Raw genomic sequence first — 21,671 nt, forward strand, 5'->3', positions numbered from 1 at the left:
CAGTAGCTTCTCCTATTTTTCTTAGTGATGTATAGTGCCAGTTTATCAGGAAGTGACGATTTTGTACTCTTTGACTCGTTGGATGGAAACAGTGTTGTTCGCAAATGTTTTGAGCGATATTACAATTTTGCGCACAAGTTAAATTCGCAACTTTGGATGGAAACCCGGCTACTAGTATTTTCTGGTCCCCTTTAAATGGCAGAGATGATACATTTTATTTCACAAGAAATTTGCCTTTCTCCAGACTGAATGTGCAGGTGATTTTTGAAATTGCTCTATTTTGTAAATCTCTTGCCCCTGAGGAAACATTAGAATTCCTTTCCAGAGTGAGTTAGCAGATGATGTTTCAGGTCTCTCTTATATGAGAAACTCTCGTCACACTCAAGACACATGTAAGGCCTCTCTCCTGTGTGAATTCTCATGTGAGTCTGTAAGTTTCCAATAAATCTAAAGCTGTTTCCACAATGAGGGCAGATGTAAGCTTTCTCTGTGTGAACTCTCATGTGAGTCTGAAAGTTTGCTATAGATCTGAAGCTCTTTCCACACTGAGGGCAGGTGAAAGGCTTCTCTCCAGTGTGAATTCTCATGTGAACAGCAAGAATTGTATTGTTTGAGCAAGTCTTTCCACATGAAGGCACATGTATGGTTTTCTCTCCAGTGTGAGTAATCACATGATTCGTAAGGTTTTTGCTGTCTGAGAAACTCATTCCACACTGATGACATGTAAAACTGCTCTCTCTTAAGTGAACCTTCATGTGCCTTTTAAGGGTTACCTTATATCGGAAGCTCCTTCCACACTGATCACATGTAAATGGCGTCTCACCAGTGTGACTGTTTATATGATCCGTAAGGTTTAGTTTTGTTGTAAAGCTCTTTTCACACAGTTTGCAGGCGTAAGGCTTCTCTCCAGTATGAACTCTCATGTGCCTGTTAAAGTTTCCTTGCTGCGTGAAACAGTTTCCACACTGAGGGCACGTATAAGGCTTTTCTCTAGTGTGAATACTCATGTGGCCTTTAAGGGTTGCTTTTTTATTGAAACACTTTCCACACTGCTGGCAGGCGTAAGGCTTCTCTCCAGAGTGAGCGTCAATGTGGCGTTTCAGGTTTCCTTTTGAAGAGAAACACTTCTCACACTGTTGGCAGGTGAAATTACTCTTTTGTGAGGAATTCTTTTTAGATATTTCTTCAGTTACAATATCATGATGTTTCTTATACTGATCTTTTTCTTTCATTTCATCTAGTACTTCACTCTCCTCTTTCAGCAGCATCAGATCTAAGGTGAAAAGAGACAAATACAAGTTAACTCCAGTTTAATGCAACAGACAAAATGTTTGACGTAAAACATCAAAAAAATAAATAAATAAATAAAACTCCAGTGGCCATGACAGATTGCACACAATATTATATATTATCACAATAAAGTTCTGTAATATACTATATGTAACGATTAACCGCGAGCCGGTTGAAAATCGATTCAAATATGTGACAATTCAAATCTGTTGAGACGCTAAACAAATCGTGATACAATTAGGGGTAGGAGTTTATATGAATGTTTCTGTTTCATGCAGATATTTTTAATGTGTATTTTCACAAAAACTGAAGTCAGATCATTCTGTTTTTTTGCTTCAAATTTCGAAATTATAGGACAATAGAAGCAATCAAAACCAACAAAATAGCAATACTTTGCCAGGTGTCCACTGAACGCAAACTGCGTACACTATTCTATGTTAGCCGCAACACAGGGATACATTTTCTATGTGTATTTAAATTTTGATCTGAATGAAAAACCGTGCATCTGTCCAGCGTGGCTGACACAGAAGACCGTACGCTGCCTGTATTCAGCGGATGATCTCCAAAATGCCGCTACGCTGATGTGGAGAGACACAGAGAAGATGAATTGTTGAATAGTCATTATTTTTGTTTTATTCACGTACAAAAAATATTCTCGTTGCTTCATAAAGTTATGGTTGAACCACTGATGGCAGATGGACTATTCTGGCGATGTCTTTCATACTTTCCTGGACCTTGACACTGTTATTTATTTGGCAGGTCTATGGGACAGTCACAAGCCTCCCGGTTTTCATCCAAAATATCTTAAAGAAAATATCCGAAGATGAACAAAGCTTTTACGGGTTTGGAACAACATGGGGGTAAATGATTAATGACAAAATTTTCATTTTGGGGTGGAGTGGGTGCTTAATATGGATTGCAAATGGACAAAACTAGCATTTTGTTCACATATCTTTGGTCACATGACTGAAAGCTATGAATAACAAATGTAATAACCATATTAGAATAATATATATATAAGGTTAATATATAAGGTAATATATTTTTCTAATATGGTTATTATTTATTTTGTCTCTAGAGGTGGCAACTGATGCTGCAGAACCTCTTGAGGTAGTGGTGCCCGCTACTGTGTTCCCTGTAGTGATGGTGCCCGCTGCATTTTCTCCAGAGGTGGCGATGCATGCTGCAGAACCTTTTGAAGCAGCGGCGCTCACTTCAGCTCCTTGTGTGGTGGTGGTGGCGGCGCCCAGCAATACACTTTCAGCCCATCATGTCAAGGTCGAAGGAACCGTAGAGGAGTGCTGTATCTGTCCTGGTAATGAACTTTCCCTGTTTCCTAAGGGTACTGCTGTAGAACCTCCAGAGGTGTCACTGGTATCCATCTATGAACTCTCTGCCTGCACTGACACGGCTATGGAGGCCGTCTGCATATCCACGTCCTGCCCTGTCACGGCTATGGAGGCTGTCTGTGAACTCCTGCCTTGCTCTGAACTGGCCATGGAGGCCAGTTATGAAATATTGTCCTGACCCGACCCAACCGAGGAGGCTACCTCAGAACTCTCAGCTTTGTCTGTCACACCCAAAGATGTGGGCTGTGAAATTCCTGACTGTTTTGCTGTGCCTATAGGGGCCGTTCGTGAATCCTCATCCCTGCCTGTCATGGACATGGAAGCTGTAAATGAAGTTTCTGTAAGCCTTGTTAACCCTGTCATAAACCCCGGAACAAAAATACCATTCAATGTCTGCCCCGTTAACCCTGTCACTGACAAAATAACCACTCATGAACTATCTGCCTGTTTTGTTTCTTCAAATGTGTCTGATATTGAGCCATCTGCCTGTTCCTTTTCAAGTAATGTGTCTGAAGTTTCTGTCAATCCTGTTTTAGTCATTGAGTCATTGTCATTGTTGTACCATCCATCTGTCCAGCTTCTATTAATTGGTCTGAGTATGAATTGTCTGTCTTGCCAGTTTCTGTCACTGACCTGTCTACTCCTAGCCTCTGTAAATGCACCTGGTTATGAACCCTCTGTCTGCATTAAGGTAGCTTTCGAGTCTGATGTTGAACTGTCTGACTGTTTTAAAATCAATCCTGCATCTAATTGTGAACTGTCAACCCAATCAGCCTTTGCCAGTGTACCCAATGCTGAACGGTTTGTCTTTCCAACTACTCTCAATGCAATTAACATGGAACTCTCAGCCCTGCCTGTCACAGCTCAAAGACCCACCTTTGCACCCTTAACTCTGCCTGTCTTGAGCCCAGAGACTATAAATGCATCCCGTGTCTTTCACATTATACTCTATGACTGCCATAGAGAATATACATGAACCGGCTGCTTGTTCTGTTCCCCCAAATGTGTGAGTTGAACCGTCTGCCTTATCAGTCCTAGTTTCTGATCCTGTTTATGTCTAGTCATGTCCAGTTTCAGTCAATGAACCAGATTTTGAACTGTCAGCCTGTCCCGTCTATGAACTGACATTCTGTCCAGTTTCAGTCAGCAAGCCTATTGATGATTTTTTTGTGTTCTCTGCCGTGGTCCCTGAGACTGTGAAATGTACTGCCTGTGTTTTCTGTCTCTGCTCTCCCTAGATCTCAGTCTTTGCCATGGTTTCCTGATCAGTCTGCTCCCCCGTGTTGATCTTCCACTCCGTCAGCTCCAGTCTGGTGGTCTTCTGTCCCGCTCTGGGCATTGTGGGGGGAGAGGGGCCTATGTCACTGTGACGAGTGGGGCGGGGAACGGGGCGGGGCCGAGACCCGTGGGAACGGAGCGAGGCCAGTGGAGTGATTGGGAAATGAGCGACACCTGCTCCACTCACCGGTCTCAAGTCCCACAGAGGAGATCGGAAGGATACAAAAGAGGAGCGATGACAGTGAAGGACGAGAGAGGACCAGGCCTGGGTTTTATTTTGTGTTTGGTTTTTGTTTGTGCGCGGCAGTCGTCCGTGAGGGGCTGTCACGCTATTTTAATGTTCATTTGGTTATTAAAGTTTTATTTGAATGTCCGCCGGTTCCCGCCTCCTTCTTCCTGTGATTATGGAGTTTTTATTGTTACAGTCACGAATTCTGTTCATGCACTTCCGTTCACTCATCACCAGAGATCACACACTCACTACTATGGACAACTGAATCCAATCAGACATGCTACAAAAGCCATGGACTTCCTCTTTCTCACGGCCAAGTATTGTTAGCATTATTGCTGTCCTCATGCAACAACACCACTGAGCCTGTTTGTTAGCCTTTGCTTATTTTCTAGACCTAGTCTCAGTCTAGTTCCTTGCCTGGATTACCTGTGTTTTGATTATTGCCTGTTTATTCTTGGATTGCTCTATCGTCTTGTCATTGGGACTCTGTTCCTGCCTGAACCATTGCTCGCCTTTATGGATTATCACTCTTGTTTTGCCCCCTGGATTACGTTCACCGATCGAAGACCCACACTTGCCCTAGGTTTACTCTTGTGTCTTGCCCATGCCATACCCATTTGCTGTTGTTCAACCCTGGCTGTATTTTGACCATTTTATGAATAAATATCTGCAGATGGATCTGAACGCTTCCTCTGTTCCTTCCGTAACAATAGCGTGATTTTTCTTAAAGCCAAATTACAGTGGGATACATTGACTTTAGAAAGATGGCAGCATCATTATGTTGATTTTACACAGATTGATACATTTATTTGAAAATCTTTGCCAATGGTGAAATTTGGATAAAATTACATTAAATAAAAATTTAAATTTGATTCTAGAGATACAGGAATCTCACTGCGACTACAGAATCCAAATGTGGTTTACATACAGTTGATACTTATTCTCCCAGTTTTACATACTAGGTTTAAGATTAAAATGTATGTCTGAGCTGTTACAATTGAAAGAAACTTGACTGATCTTAAAATAAATCAGTGCCATTGTTTTGTTCCAAGATGCTCACCAGTAAAAAATAAATTCTTAGACACATTTCTAAAGACTAGTTATATGTCCTAATTGAATTATGGCCTATTCCAGGCTTAATCTAAGCCCTGTCTGTGAAACCAGGCCATTGTGTTTAAAGAGCATGAGGGATTTAGGGATGAGTTTGGCTCCATCCACACAGCCTATGGGCCTGTTTACACCTGGTCATTTCATGCGTTTTAGAATCAGCGCAGTCATATCTGACTATAATGTCATTTAGCCTATAACACACTTTCACACGTTTATTATTTTAACATTTTGTGAGGAGTAAAATTTGCATATGTGGTGTAACGGTGGTGGGCCCCAGAAACCAATTTGCAGTCAAGATTTCAATAAATAGTTTAATTCAACTTTTTCGGGCGCCAGACAGGTCTAAGCCTGCCAAAAAAAAAACCAGGATAGCTTGAAATAACCACCTGTTACATTCAATAAACTCAAATCATTCACAGTCTTTTGTCTCTTTTTTTCCTTCCAATCAAAACTTGTAATTAACAACAATAGATTTACTCAAAACACTGCCAAAGAAAGTCTAGTTTGATCAACACCAAACAATAAAAATAAAAAAAATACAGCCACAAAGCAAAAAAGAAAAACAAAGATTTATAGACAATAGAATACTTCCAGACTTATTTTCTCTTTGTTCTGAGTATCTATTTTTAACCCATAAGATATGTCAGATGTGTCACAGTTCGTTGTCCCAGGGCTTTCAGCAGTATATTCACATGTCCCTTTTAAATCCCAGTTTGCTCATGTAGGTAACACCCACTGACTAAGTAGTTCGTAGGAGTAAGAGGTACAAACAAATCAACAAAACCGTATATATCAATCAGGCTCGATCAACGAGGTAAACTAAATAAAATTAACCCATCGGTGGTGCATTTGCATAGCCCGTGCGTGTGTATGTGCGTGTGGGACTGAGTGCGCGTGTGGGACTGATTGTTTGTGTGAGAGAATGGCTTTGCGTCACTGACCCAAGTGTAGCATCTCACACGGATTATGAAGAGTGTCTAGAGACCGCCGGGGGACTCAACGATGATCCTTTTTACGTCCGGCTTTCCTATTTGGATTACTGAATAAAGCTCATACGTGAAGGTACTTCCCGCCCGTTCACGCACTTCGGGATAACCAGCATCTCTGGAAGCGTCAGGTCGACAGGAACACGAGCCACCCTCCACACGGTAACTCCAACTCAGCTTCTCTCCCACAACTCTCACGAGAACTGTTCACTGGTGACGTCCCCGTCTCTCCCCGTGTGTGAGCCTCACCCCTATATTTATTTCTCCCATTAATTGATATGCACGCCTCCCGTTACGTCATTGAGTTGTGAAATCAAAGTGAAAGTAAACACGTGGCATACAGAGTTTTCCGTTCTGCCACACTCTCCCCTCCTTGAGAAGACAACACATAGTTGTTAATAGGGAAAAACACCCTAAAATCCAAAGAAATCTTCGTCCTCGTCCGAGGTCTCATGGAAAATTTCCCAGAGCTTCTCCTGAGTACGATCCTCCATTTCTTTTGCAGTAGGATAACAAGGCTTTCATATTGCATACATGCACCGTGCGCACGTCTTCTCCCGTAGCTTCCAGTGCAACTTGATAGTTGAGAGGCCCCAACTGTTGAATTATGCGATATGGTCCCTTCCATTTTGGTGCCAGCTTAGCACTAAAATTGCGTTGTGAACTGGAATGAGGGAAGTTTCTAACCCATATGCGATCTTTCTCCTGGAAGGAGACATCCCTTCGTTTTTTGTTATAACTCCTCAGTTGTCTTGCTTGAGCTCTTTTGCAGTTCTCCTTGGCCCTTTCTCTGTAGCTGAGACAACTGATGGACGACATCATACGAAGGACCAGAGGGTGAAAGGTTTTGTCCATGCAACAGTTTGTCCAATGGACTCTGAAGTTTCCTGCCCAGATGGAGCTCAGCAGGTGACATTCCAATTGTTTCCTGAACGCCGGTATTGAGTGCAAAAACGGAACTCGGGAAGGTAGAGGTCCCAACCTTTGTGATTATCTTCTACAAAGGAGGCTATCATACACTTCAGAGTACGGTTGACTCTTTCCGTCATGTTCGTTTGCGGGTGGTAAGCCGTAGTTAATTTGTGTGTCACATTCCACTTTGCACACAATTCAGTGAATAGCGCAGAGACAAATTGGGTTCCTCTGTCAGACAGAATGTAATCAGGCACACCCCAATGAGTCAGCACTTCTCGCCGCCAGATTTCAGCAATAGTCTGAGCAGTAGCTTGCCGCATGGGAAATAGCTCCACCCATCTAGAAAAAAAATCCACAAAGACGAGTAAGTACTCGTGTCGTTTGGTGCTTTTTGGCAGTGGGCCCATTACATCTACTCCCAGCATTTCATTGGGTCGTGATGTAGTAATGGGTTGCAGTTTTCCTGCGGGTTTTTTGTTGTCACTCTTAAGAGTTTGACACTTTACACACCTCTTGACATGTTTTTTGACATCCGCCCACATGCCAGACCAGTAGGCAACGTCTTGTACCCTTTTATACGTCTTGAAAATTCCAAGATGTCCACTCATGGGATTAGAATGGTAGTATTGGAGAATTTTAGGTACAAGGCTGCTGGGAATGACAACACGGTAATGGACTCGACCATCGGCCAGATGAGTGGTGTGATACAATTTGTCTTCCAATACTGCATATTGTTCCTTCACATTGAGTTCGTCCTTTGCTAACGCATGAAATATTTTCCTAAGTTCAGGATCCTGATGTTGTTCTTCCCAGATACTTTCAGGGGTGATTGGAAACTCTGCCTCCTCTTTCTGATTGGTGTACACACCGCATCCCGGTAGGTAGTACCTTCGTGAAAGAGCATCCGGTGCTACATTCAACTTCCCTTTCCTATACTCCATCACAAAGTCAAATCTTTGTAGTCGTAGAGCCCACCGGATGAGTCGACTGGTTGTTTTTGTGGAACTCATCACCCATTGCAATGCAGAATGGTCAGTGATTACTGTGAACAGTCGAGGTTCCAAGTAATGCTGCCATTTTTCCAGAGCCCACACCACAGCAAGACATTCCTTTTCGGTGGTAGAATAGTTTTTCTCAGCTTTATTTAGAGTCCTACTGGCATAGGCGATCACTTCCTCACCTCCTTGTTCTTTCCGCTGGGTTAATACAGCGCCCAAGCCGATGTCGCTTGCGTCAGTGTACACTGTAAAGGGTAGTTGGAGATCAGGGTGTCCAAGGATAGGTGGTGATGTAAGGCAGGATTTTAAATACTCAAAAGCTTGTTGGCATTGTGACGGCCACTGAAAGGAGTGTCCTTTCTTTTTTGAGTGTGTTGAGAGGCTCAGCGATCCTGGAGAAGTCTGGCACAAATCGATGGTACCACCCAGCCAATCCTAGGAAACGCTGGACTTCTTTAAGGTTGCGTGGAACAGGATACGTGCGGATTGCTTCCACCTTACTGGGATCAGCGGTAATTCCCTTTCCGTTCACTACATGACCAAGGAAGTTGATCTCCTGTCGACAAAACTTGCATTTTTTTAGGTTTAATGTCAACCCAGCTGTTTGCAACCGTTGAAGGATGCTCTCAATGTCAAGGAAATGCTGGGTCATAGATGGTGAGTAAACAATGATATCGTCAATATAGACAAAACATCTTTTTCCAAGCAATTCTCTCAGGACTATCTCCATCAGCCTTTGAAAGGTTGCTGGGGCATTCTTCAGACCAAAAGGCATGACATTGAAATGGTACAACCCCCCTGCGGTGATGAAGGCGGTCTTTGACTTGCTCTCAGGATCCAGGGGTACCTGCCAATACCCACAGTTAAGGTCTAAAGTTGAAAAAATGGCTGCACCAGAAAGCGACTCTAGGATCTCTGTGATGTTAGGAATTGGATACGCATTACTCTCGGTGAGAGCATTGACCTTTCTATAGTCAACACAGAACCTGAGACTTCCATCTTTTCTTGGGGACTAAAACAACTGGTGATGCCCATGCTGAATACTTTCACTTTGATTTGACAGCTTTTTGAATTTATTGGATGTGTTCATTTAATATGTCTTGTTTTGCAGGTGGGAGCCGATAGGGCCGTTGTTTACTGTGGGTACGGGATGACGAGTGTACAGACAGTGCTGAAGAACAGTCGTACGTCGGGGTCGACGAGTACACACCGTCTGATAGGACTCCAAGAGGTGGTGTAGCTGAACTTCTTCATTGTGGGGTAAATTTTTGCTTCTTTTACAGCATTGTCAATTAATACTTGATCCTCTGTAGCGGTAGGGTCTGCATCTCGAGATGCCCGTAGAGGTTGTGGAGGAGGAACAGAACTTAGTAACGAAAGATTTTGTTGGGAACTCCTAGATTTCTTTGGTTTTCGTTGGCATGGATCTCTACTGGCAGGTATACTTGCTTGTCCCAGTTGGAAGTAGTATTCCTCCTCAGGAGCACATTTGAAGGAGTATTTCCTGTCTGCCACATTAAGTTGGAGGCCGCTCAGGAAAATGAAATCTAATCCCAACACTGCTACATAAGTCAGGGATGTGGAGGTAAGGACTACAGCCTGCATAGAAATATTTGCGTTATGCAGGGTAATCTGCACATTTATCCACCCAAGGGGAACTTCAGCCTCGCCGTTTGCTAGGTATAGAGGCCCTAAGGTCCATGGATGGAGACTATCTTGGGGTGTAAGAGCCTTCCATAACCTCTCATGTATAAGAGTATAGCTAGCTCCCGTGTCCACAATAGCTTTACCCTTCCAGGTGCCAATTGTGATAGGGACTACTAGCTGTTGGGGTACTGTGAATTGTTTGTTTGTCCACTAACCTGGTTCGTTCTCAGACTGGAGTTGATAGGTGATGCCGTCGTGGCTGAGACAGTGCTGTGGGAGGGTAACCCTCCCTGTTTTGGATTTTGGGGAGGTCGTTTGGGGTGAGATGGTTGAGGTTGATGGATGGCTTTGAAAGAGATGAAAAATAAGGACAGTTCCCTGGGAATGGTGTCCTTTCCCCCGCCAGCACTGAACTTGGGACTTGTCCATAGAGCGATTAACAGATTGAGGTCGGGGCACTATAGACTGTTGTTTAGGGTATGAGCCTCCATCATACCGGAGTTGCTGCTCATAGTCCTTTTTCTAATTGATGACCTAGCTTCACCAAGTCTTCCACTGTAGACACACGACTGCGAAGTTTGACTGGCAAGATGAGGTTTAATATTTTTTAAAATCATTTTTACAATTTCACATTCTGTTAATGTGCTCTTCCATCTCTTGCACAATGCTCTGTAGGAAAAAGCAAAATCTCTAATAGGTTCTCGTTCTCCTTGAGTCCTAGTCCTGACTCGCTCAGCCAACTCGTCCTCATAGTCCTCTGAGAGAAACGCAGAGAGGGAAAGCTGCTTCGAATTCTGTCCAGGAGAAAGTGGAAGAGCGAGCAACCTCCCACCAGTCACGTGCAGTTCCATGTAAGACTGTGCGAAAAGTAGCCAGAAGATCCACATCTGATAAGGGGTGTAATGCCAAAAAATCCTGACATCGAGTTAAATAACTTAAAGGGTCTGGGTCATCAGATGGCCTTCCAAATGTGGGGAATGTTAGTCGAAGATGGTCACTTTTTGCTGCCGTAGCAGTGGAAGATGTGGTAGCGTGTACTTCTGGGCTAGGGGGTGCGTGCGGAAAAGGAAACGGGGTGTCGATATGGATACCTCTTTTGGCTGATCAATCTTCTCTTTCTTTCAATTTCAAAATGTTTTGTCAAGTCTGATTGGAATTTTTGAAAGTTAGTGCTAAGCTCATCCATTTGCTTTTTACACTGATGAAGCTCTCTGTTGAGTTCATCTTGACTAGTCTGCAGGTTCCTGTGCATGTCTTTAAGATCCTTTTGAATTTCTACCTGAAGCTGTTCCACCAAGAAACGTACCTCAGATACAAGGGCAGTCTTCACATTTGTCAGTTCATCTGCGATCATACATTGGGTAGCTTTGGTCCATTGATCCATCCCGCTCTCTACGTGTTGTTTATTATCAGAGATGCACTTGAGTAATTTCTGCTGATTGTCCTCCATCTTAACTACCATATTGGAAATGTGTGTTGCATATTGAGAAGACTTGTCCTTTACCTCCCTGGTAAGTTGAATTATTGCACTCTCCTGTTTCTGGCTAGACTCTTTCAAGGAGTCCAAATCTCCTTTAACTTGTTGGGTAAGTTGTTGAATGCCTCTGCCCGGTGTGGGAAGTTCACACGGCAAATCCTGCAAATCCTGCTGTCCCACAGAAGATGGAGGAGAAGATTCAGGTGATGAGCAAAGCTGCATATGGTCTGCACTGGGAGGATCCCTGGGGAGGGTTTGTAATGGAGTGCTAACCGTCAAGGGCAAAGTGGCAAACCGCACACTGGTTCCCAGGGGACCAGATTGAGGCATAAGGGGGGTGTAAGGAAAGGGGGGTAATGGGGACTGATGATGTCCACATGGGAGTGTCCACTTCGGGGACTTCAATATCCACACAAGTGGATGGAGATGGAGAGGGTGTGGAAGTCATTTTTATGTAAGTGTGAACTATGTGTACAATACAAGTCAGTAATGAGTCTGTCAGTTTTTAAAAGGAAAGTAAACCGGGACAAAAATAATAAACCTACCAAGTTCAATAGGGGCAAAAATAATAAACAACAGGGTTAGCATTTAGCAGTTTCTTCAGAAGTTACACACTTTTCCAATTTGCTCACACAATTGTTTCAGCCCGAAAAGAAGAAAACAAAAACATTTAAATAATTTCACTTGCTAGAACAAGGATAACTCCTCACAAATGAGTTCAAATTATAATTTCAACAGGGTTTTGTTTCATATCAATCCACCCACACACACACACCCAAATCACAATGAGCATATTTCCCCCGTTTAACCCATGAAATCAGAGAACAAAATCCCAACCAACATGGGCAGTCTTTCATTTCACATACAACCTCAGAATTTTGCAATTAAAAAAAACAACAACACTGAATTTTTTCCTTTTTTTTTCTTTTCACGTTTAAATCCTAGTTAGTTCACATTCAAGTCCCTGTTCGGGCGCCACTCTGTAATGGTGGTGGGCCCCAGAAACCAATTTGCAGTCAAGATTTCAATAAATAGTTTAAATTCAACTTTTTCGGGCGCCAGACAGGTCTAAGCCTGCCCAAAAAAAAAACCCAGGATAGCTTGAAATAACACCTGTTACATTCAATAAACTCAAATCATTCACAGTCTTTTGTCTCTTTTTTTCCTTCCAATCAAAACTTGTAATTAACAACAATAGTTTTACTCAAAACACTGCCAAAGAAAGTCTAGTTTGATCAACACCAAACAATAAAAATAAAAAATACAGCCACAAAACAAAAAAGAAAACAAAGATTTATAGACAATAGAATACTTCCAGAGACTTATTTTCTCTTTGTTCTGAGTATCTATTTTTAACCCATAAGATATGTCAGATGTGTCACAGTTCGTTGTCCCAGGGCTTTCAGCAGTATATTCACATGTCCCTTTTAAATCCCAGTTTGCTCATGTAGGTAACACCCACTGACTAAGTAGTTCGTAGGAGTAAGAGGTACAAACAAATAAACAAAACCGTATATATCAATCAGGCTCGATCAACGAGGTAAACTAAATAAAATTAATCCATCGGTGGTGCATTTGCATAGCCCGTGCGTGTGTATGTGCGTTTGGGACTGAGTGCGCGTGTGTGGACTGATTGTTTGTGTGAGAGATGGCTTTGCGTCACTGACCCAAGTGTAGCATCTCACACGGATTATGAAGAGTGTCTAGAGACCGCCGGGGGACTCAACGATGATCCTTTTTACGTCCGGCTTTCCTATTTGGATTACTGAATAAAGCTCATACGTGAAGGTACTTCCCGCCCGTTCACGAACTTCGGGATAACCAGCATCTCTGGAAGCGTCAGGTCGACAGGAACACGAGCCGCCCTCCACACGGTAACTCCAACTCAGCTTCTCTCCCACAACTCTCACGAGAACTGTTCACTGGTGACGTCCCCGCTCTCCCCGTGTGTGAGCCTCACCCCTATATTTATTTCTCCCATTAATTGATATGCACGCCTCCCGTTACGTCATTGAGTTGTGAAATCAAAGTGAAAGTAAACACGTGGCATACAGAGTTTTCCGTTCTGCCACAGTGGTTTTAACAACCAGATGCATTCACACTTATCTAGTTTTGTCTGGAATGTGTCCCAGACCACCTCCTTAAGTGGTATAAGCGATCGGATTTATATCGGTCTCAAATGCGTTTCAGAGGGCATTTACACCTGGGCCCGTATTCACAAAACATTCTCCTAAATAGCAGTAAAAGTTTTTAGCTATGAGTTTTCTCTTAAAACCTATTCACAAAGCTGCTGAGACAAACTTTTACTAAGGAATAGACAGAAGTCTTAAGCTAAGAGTAAGGGGGCAGGGTTGACCTCGTTGCTATGGATTATGTCAGCATGTTTACTAACTATGCACACAGTGATTGGGTGACAGTCTCTGTCAATATTGTAGAGCGCAATATGTTGCCATATTCAAATAAAGGTTTTAAAATAAAAATGTTAATTGCCACATTCAAATAAAGATTTTAAAATGCAGGCTAAGTGTCACTAATTAAACAAGTAGGCTATATATTCAGCTAATTGTCAGCCTCATATGTATTCTTCTCATAAACAATTAGACTGTACGCATTGGGGCTGCCCTCGACTAAAGATTTTTCTGGTCACTGGCAAATATAATTATGACTCTGTTAGGGAAAAACAGCAAGTACACTGCATTAACGTTTTAATTTATTGTAACGTTGTAATTTATTGTTACACTAATGCTTTCTGTTTTCGGTTTAAGAGATGAAGTCTGCGACAGTGAATCACCTCCACAGCACCTGTATGCATGTTTCACACGGATAATATAATGTGAGAATATTTGTTTTCTGTTTGAATTGGTTCATTTAAAAGTTTCACCCTCTATAGATATATTTTTCATGTCTGTTAAATGCAAGCATCCACTGAGTTTCAAAGTGACTCGCTCAAGTTCACAAGAGTCCAAGACGACAGAAAGCATCATGTTTGCTTTAATTATTTTACAAAAGCGCAAGATTTCATTGCTATTCTGAGTGCACACAGATAACCGTAGAGTCTTTACAGATACATTACTCTTATCTGTATGACCAAAAATGACAAACTATTTTAAGAGCAAATAATCGCAGCAGCGCCTCCATCTGTCCTGCAGTAGGCCAAGCACGCTATTGTTCAGCTTCCACACTCCGCACAAACATGCACACATTTTTCTAGGCTAACATTAGATTGAACTGCCGTGTAAAGTTGCTACTACATACATATTTCAGATGATAAACCATATTTGAGGTCGATGAATGTTAGGTGAGCATATGGATGTCCTGCCCGATGTACTATATATATTACCACACAGACCAGTCGTTAACGATTTGTCAGTGTGTGGTTTTGCCACTTCATGTGGAATTTTTTTTTTTCTGCGACTAAGCGACTAATGCAATTTTGGTAATATGCATATAAACGGTCTTTTAATTAGCAGAAAAGGCATGGCTGATAGAAAGACATGCAAACATAAAAGAAAATCAAACCGGTTTTGAGAACAGCTATATATTAAGGATATAATCAAACATTTTGCGTTGGGATAACCTCTAAACCAAACCAATTAGAAAACATTTTTCTAAAATGTTTATATTCCAAGGTAGATTATTGGCAACAGCCATTTTAGGGATATTTCAGATTTGGTCTTAGTGACGTAGGAGTCCTCTTCGTTAGTCCTAACGTTTCACATATTTAGGAGCTAATTTTAACACTAAAACACTTTGTGAAATACTCTTAGAGATATTAGGAGTCCTAAATTTAGGACTGAAACACCCACTATTTTTAAGATTTTCTCCTAAATCGGCAAGTTAGAAGCTACTTTTAGCCTTAAGATGTTTCGCGTATACGGGCCCTGGTCTTTTCACGATTGGATAACTATCCTAACAGACAAAAACGCATTAAGTGACCAGGTGTGAACATCCCCTCTATCTTCAGGACTGCTTGAAGATTACATGCAGGTGTGTTTGATTAGGGATGGATTGGACTCAGAATTTTTTGTTTTCTCTTGACATTTTGTTCTTGTCACATTCACTGCTGGCTTCTTGATTGCAGTATTTGAAACAGTTTCAAAGCAGTTTTACAGAAAATACATATGCATTGTAAAAGGAGCTATACAAATAAACATGAATTGAATTAGTGTTACAATAAAACTTCCTGTAAAGCTTCTTTGAAAATGTGTACTGTGAACAATAGTATATAAATAAATGTTTTCTGATGTGCTAAAGGTAAACGCTGTCATTGTCAAGTTAATGGAAAAATGGAAATCTAGTTAACTGACAAGCTTTAAGATCTAAGGTTCCCAAACTTGATCCTGGAGCTCCAACACTGTATATTAGATGTCTCTCTAATCAAACACACCTGATTCAAGTCCACATTTCATAATTAGACACCTGAAGATCTGAAATGGGTGTGCCATAAGCGAGACATCTGAAACAATCAAATTTTTATGCCCGTCATATGAACTTGTGAACATCATTACTAGTGATGTGATATTTTGCACCAAGGCTTCAAACTTTGTATCAAAAAAAGTAACATCTCACAGTTCTCTCAGTTCTGTTTCACAGTGTCACTGTTCAGTTCTGCAAAGAAACTGTATTTATGTAATTTCAGTGAAATTTTAATAATGTGCTAAAAGTTATATCTCTCATCTAGTGCTGTTACATCTTTTGGCAACATGCAACACAATATTATCTTGGATAATAGCTTAAAAAATAAGCTGGCATTTGTGAACAAGCATTTGTATGGTTTAAGACCTATGTATTCGACCGCATCATGACAATGGTATTGGAGGGCTGAGTGAATTAATTGAGAATATTTTGCTTTGTTTGGGCTACTAATGTATAATTTTTCTCCCTAAATTAAGGGGCGGTCACACTGCACTTTTCGTTCCATTGACTTCCATTTATATGCATGCGAATGCGTCAGACCGGACACGCAAGCTCATGCGAAAAATTTCGCATTTCGCTGCGTTCCAAAGTTCAAGTTTGGTAAACTCTGACCTGCGAATTCGCATCACGTGAAGACGTGGAACCAGTAGAATATCGATACATCACTGCGTGACCTCTCTGTACAGAAATATAAAAATTAAGGAAGCGCTAATTTTAGCCGTAGCGCAGCATCCTATTTTATGTAATACATCTTTAAAAAATTAAAAAATAAAAATAAAAACCTGCATGGTTCGCAGTGTCATTGGAAACAGGAACAGATGGTACATTTGAATGAGGACACATTTTATAATTTTTTATTGCTTAGTGTGTATGTATTTATATAGAGAGAGAGACAGACAGAGAGTAAAACATAATAAAACACTTTCGACGCCATCGCAAAAGGCACAGTACAAGCACATTAATCCATGTTGTGATAACTGAGGGGAGACCGTTAACCTGCTCCCACCCATATTCGCAGTGGTGTCCGAAAAATTTTTGCACGTTCAAAGTCTAGTGTGACCGCCCCTTTAATGTGTGATGTCACAATAACAAATGCTTAAAGGATTAGTTCACATTCAAATTAAAATTTACTCACCCCCATGTCATTCAAGATGTTTATGTATTTCTTTCTTCAGTCAAAAAGAAATTAAGGTTTTTGATGAAAACATTCCAGGATTTTTCTCCATATAGTGGAATTCAATGGACTCCAAACGGTTGAAGGTCAAAATTACAGTTTCAGTGCAGCTTCAAATGGCTATAAATGGTACCAGATGATGAATAAGGGTCTTACCTAGTGAAACGATTGGTCATTTAAAATAAATAAATAAATAAATGCATATGTTTTATAAACACCTTTCTCTAACTTCTGCCGACTGTCAAAACTGGAAGCCGTTCCGGCGGATGACGTAGCACGGATGGTTTATAACCCTTTGAAGCTGCACTGAAACTGTAATTTTAACCTTCAACTGTTTGGAGTCCATGACGTCTACTACATGCTGGAATGTTTTCATCAAAAACCTTAATTTCTTTTCGACTAGAAATACATAAACATCTTGGATGACATGGGGGTGAGTAAATTGCCAAGAAATTTTAATTTGAAAGTAAACTAATCCTTTAACCTGGCAGTAGGATCCTCTCAGCTTTACTCTGAGGCAGCATTAGTATTTGTCTGGTCATGTGATCTCATGTGATGTCTGTCCACCCGCTCCATGTCAAATAAAACCACTTTTTAATTAAAAAAAAAAACACTCAAATGATAATTTTCAATAATCATTCATTTCTGTAGAATGAAACATTTTAATAAGGATCAAATAAATGCGTTCAGCTTTGAGAATAAAAACCAACCTGTTTGTTCCTCAGTATCTTCTTGTTTCACACTGATTGCATCTTCAATCTTAATGTCTTCACTCTCCTCTTTAACAGACGCCATCTTTACGTCACATGGATCTCAGTAGCTTTAATTTCTGTGTGTTTGGACACTCTGTCAAGATTAAGATGACAATAATTAACAGAAATAAAAAATTAATCCAAACTAAAGCCTTGTTCAGACTGTCAGTCCAAATCCGTTTGAAATCCGATCATATTTAAATAGTTTGAACGGCAGCAAACTACATGAAATCCGATTTGTACAAATCTGTTTCGAGCTACATTTGTATGTGGTTTGGAATCCTATTCAAATCACATTCCTGGAAATCTGTTTCAGTCTGACCTAGCTTTTTCACGTTCTCACGCCTCGTAAAACTTAAAAAGTTCGACACTTTTGTAGAAAACATGATAAACATCTTTGCAAAGACAAGCTTGTGCTGTTGCAAACTGCAAGTCAAGCGGAAAAGACAAATAATCACGACAGCAACATGTTGTCATATCGTTAGACAACATCAGGGGCCTGTTTCATAAAACAAGTTTACCAAATAAGCCAGTGGGCTGTTTCATAGAAGACGCTAAGCAAACCGGAGATCAAAGTCAAAAACCTGACTTGAAATAACCAAACAAATAAATGGGGACTAAAGCGGTTTTATAAACGACAATTTAAGTTCACACAATCTCACTAATTCGATCCAGGTTCAATGAGTCAGGATAGTTTTATGTTCACACCATGACAAACAGTGAATATTTGTGCTGTTTAATGCATTTGAGACATTGTGTTTTCTGGACAGTGTATAACGGACATGTCACAGGTATATTCTTCATCTGTAAATGTTAAAAAAGTCATGCAGAAATATAAATTTTGCTGTCACGAGTGAGCGAGGCTCAATGCAAGTGAACGAGCGCTGCTGCGCGCTAAACAGATGGAACGCAATAGAACAATAGCGCAATAATTCTGAATTTTTTAGATTGTAATGTTTTAATGTTCTACTATAACCATAAAAGGTACAGCTGTCATAAAAGCTAATAGAAAGGCTGCATGGCTAAAAAACTGCTGATCAACTTAAGTAGCAACTATGTTAAACAGGGTTTGCACAGAAACGGCAAAATGACAGGACTTTCGAGGACTTTAAGCGCTACTTTTTTGATTTTCAAGGACTAAAATCAGAGATCTTATCAAACTATTTTGTTATCTTTCAAATTATAATAAACTTATAAAACTAAATGGCACAAATAAAGTGCAGCACAAAAGGTTGCAATGACTGTGGCAACTTTAACATTTGAAAGGATATTATGGCAAAGTTATCGCTCTCCTTATTCAAACTGATTTTTTTTTTCATGAATATGATTGACCTGAAAAATTAATGCTGTATCACACACTCAGTAAATTATGAGCTATATCACCACAGTACACTTAGCTCAGGAGATATACAGATACATAGATATACAGATAGATCAAGTAATCTACTGATTATTTTGACAATTTAGTAATCTGAGATTTTTTAGTAATACAATTAGACATAAGTGAAAAACTATTTAAAAACTATAACTTTTTATATATAAACTAACAATGAGGTAATAATAATTGGTTCAAATAAAGTATCAAAACCAAGTAATTACATGGTTTTATTGAACAACCCTGATAAAATAGGCCAACATAATGTAATATGCCTTCACAAAATACGAACATAACCAATTTAAGTTCATTATGTATTATAACAAATACCTGCAGAGGGCACCAACGACCAGGCCATGCTTCACTTTACAGCGTGATTCAAGGACGTTTAAATCTATGCAATCTCAGAGCGAGGGTTTTATTTTGAAATCATGATGTACAACAAATCACATACTTAGAAATATGTTGATGAATTCCCCTGTGTTGGCAAAGGTTTATAAATCATTTACGTTTCAAATCTAGTGCGATAACACAGTTTTCCCTAACGAACGTTAAGCAGCCCAAACTCACAGTATATGCAGAAGAAGAGTTTCTGTCCCGAGCGGCTGAGATGGAGATGCACTCCACGCTTGTAAATGATGACAGTGCAACACGAAACGCGTCAGACATTATATGCGTTCCCAAATGAAACCTAAACGAACAGCACATGCGATAAAGAACGAACAATATAATGCAAGCACTATCAAAAAGTTTTACCACAAACACAGCTTATACTAATATCGCGAGACCGCTTTTCACCTCAAGGAGTAATATTACTGGGAAGTCGTGGCCTAGTGGTTAGAGAGTTTGACTCCTAACCCTAAGGTTGTGGGTTTGAGTCTTTGGCCGGCAATACCACGACTGAGGTGTCCTTGAGCAAGGCACCGAACCCCCAACTCTTCCCCGGGTGCCGCAGCATAAATGGCTGCCCACTGCTCCGGATGTGTGTTCACGGTGTGTGTGTGTTCACTGCTGTGTGTGTGTGCACTTTGGATGGGTTAAATGCAGAGCACGAATTCTGAGTATGGGTCACCATACTTGGCTGTGTCACGTCACTCTTTTTTTTAATTTTTTTTTTGTAATATCGCAAGATCTTGTGCGCAGCTAAAAGCCTGGCAAAACAGCTCTGTATTTATATCAGACGCCCTGCATCATTAATTCTGGGTAAAAAAAATAACACTTATTTCAAATATACTGCCTTTTAAAAATCTAAGTACTTCTCAAGTACCTTCTCAAAAATATGTCTGATATCAAGGGTTTTCCAGAACTTAAATTTCAAAAAGTCAAATTTAAGTACTTCAAGCACCTTGTACGAACCCTGGTTAAAATATTTTCACATATCTTAAGAAAAACCATTAAGTTTCATCAAATTTTGGGCACAATATGTTAGTTGTTTGTAGCCTGTATTTTTAAATACAGCTGTGTTAAATTTGCTTTCTGAAACCAAATAATGTGACAATAAGTCAGAGCAACTGAAATAAGGCTTATTTGGTAAACTTGTTTTATGAAACATCATTTATGCACAGGCATAAAGCAGCATCATTGCCACTGAAACCAATGCACATTCTGTAAAACGAAAGAGCGCTCCTGGACACACAGATCGGATGTGAACAGGTGCGATGCACAGTGTGCACAGTCAGTCACTCAAATCAGATTCACTCCAGATAAACACAAAATCAGATTTGGGCTGGCAGTCTGAACGAGATTAAAATCTCTGCTGCGTCTCAATCAGCTCCCTATGTTCACTAGTCTGCTAGTTGTGGTTTACTTTAAGCATTTATTCATTTGTAGAACACATTTACCACTTTAAATACAAACATCTGCAGTTGGTTTGTTAAAGTTGTTGTATTGACAGGGTTCTGAATCACTGAATCATTTTGCGGGGCATTTAGTTCAGTTCCCTCGAAGATCCTACAAGTTCAGTTCATTCATCTCTACTTACCAGTGTCTGGATTCATGTTCATTATAAACTGATTGAGGATATAGGGAGCAAAATGAGACGCGTCTTTTCTGAAACGCGTGTGTGGATGCGCTTCACTCACACAAGTAAAGATAAAACATGTTAGATAAAGCACTGCAGTGTTACATGCAATAATAATTAAGCCATTTTACATCGCTTGTAAAAACAAAAATAGCCCGTACGGGTTGCATTGATTTTAACGCATTAAATGTTTAAAACCACAAACCGTTCTTCAGCTGAATCACAACAAATGCAGGAGCGAGGCGCAGCCTTGTGACGTCACAGCGCAATACCAAAATAAAAGTCCCGTTCAAACGCTCGTCTAACATTACATTAGTGCATAGAAATGTTCATAGAATAAAATATATATATACAAAAAAAAAATAGTAGTTGACATTTTTTTTAATTATTTAATGTGTCATGGTACACTAGCAACAATTCTGTGTTGACAAATAAAAAGCATTTAGGAAAATAATATGCAGTTTTTGGCTCACTTTATAATCGTTCAAAAATGTTGTTTGAGATAGACAAAAAGTACAACAGTACTGGAGTAACCAATATAACATTACAAGAATGTAAGTAAACTTGTAAATCATCAAGTGTAAAAATAAAAAAAAAAAAAAAAAAAAAAAAAAAAACTACAACACTGACAGTAATCAGTTCTTTTATTTTA

At 40.3% G+C, this 21,671-nt stretch overlaps 1 protein-coding gene across 1 annotated transcript; it reads right to left on the reverse strand.

The window, feature by feature from the left end:
• Window positions 1–308: 308 nt before the first annotated feature.
• Window positions 309–21,218, reverse strand: LOC122140713 (gastrula zinc finger protein XlCGF8.2DB-like). The gene is made up of 3 exons (XM_042745380.1): window positions 20,981–21,218; window positions 17,583–17,718; window positions 309–1,273 (listed from the first exon to the last, which is right to left on the reverse strand). Exons 2-3 carry the CDS (start codon window positions 17,665–17,667, stop codon window positions 309–311), a joined length of 1,050 nt encoding a protein of 349 aa, XP_042601314.1. The 5' UTR covers window positions 17,668–17,718; window positions 20,981–21,218.
• Between the last annotated feature and the right edge of the window lie 453 nt (window positions 21,219–21,671).

The sequence above is a fragment of the Cyprinus carpio genome, chromosome B19 (assembly GCF_018340385.1).
Source record: "Cyprinus carpio isolate SPL01 chromosome B19, ASM1834038v1, whole genome shotgun sequence".
In the NCBI taxonomy this organism is placed as follows: Eukaryota; Metazoa; Chordata; class Actinopteri; order Cypriniformes; family Cyprinidae; genus Cyprinus; species Cyprinus carpio.

Coding starts and splice junctions, on each gene's coding strand:
- LOC122140713 (XM_042745380.1), bottom strand. CDS start 17,667: ATGGCGTCTGTTAAAGAGGAGAGTGAAGACATTAAGATTGAAGATGCA. Junction 1,274..17,582: donor AGATACTGAGGAACAAACAG/GTTGGTTTTTAT, acceptor TTTTCACCTTAG/ATCTGATGCTGCTGAAAGAG.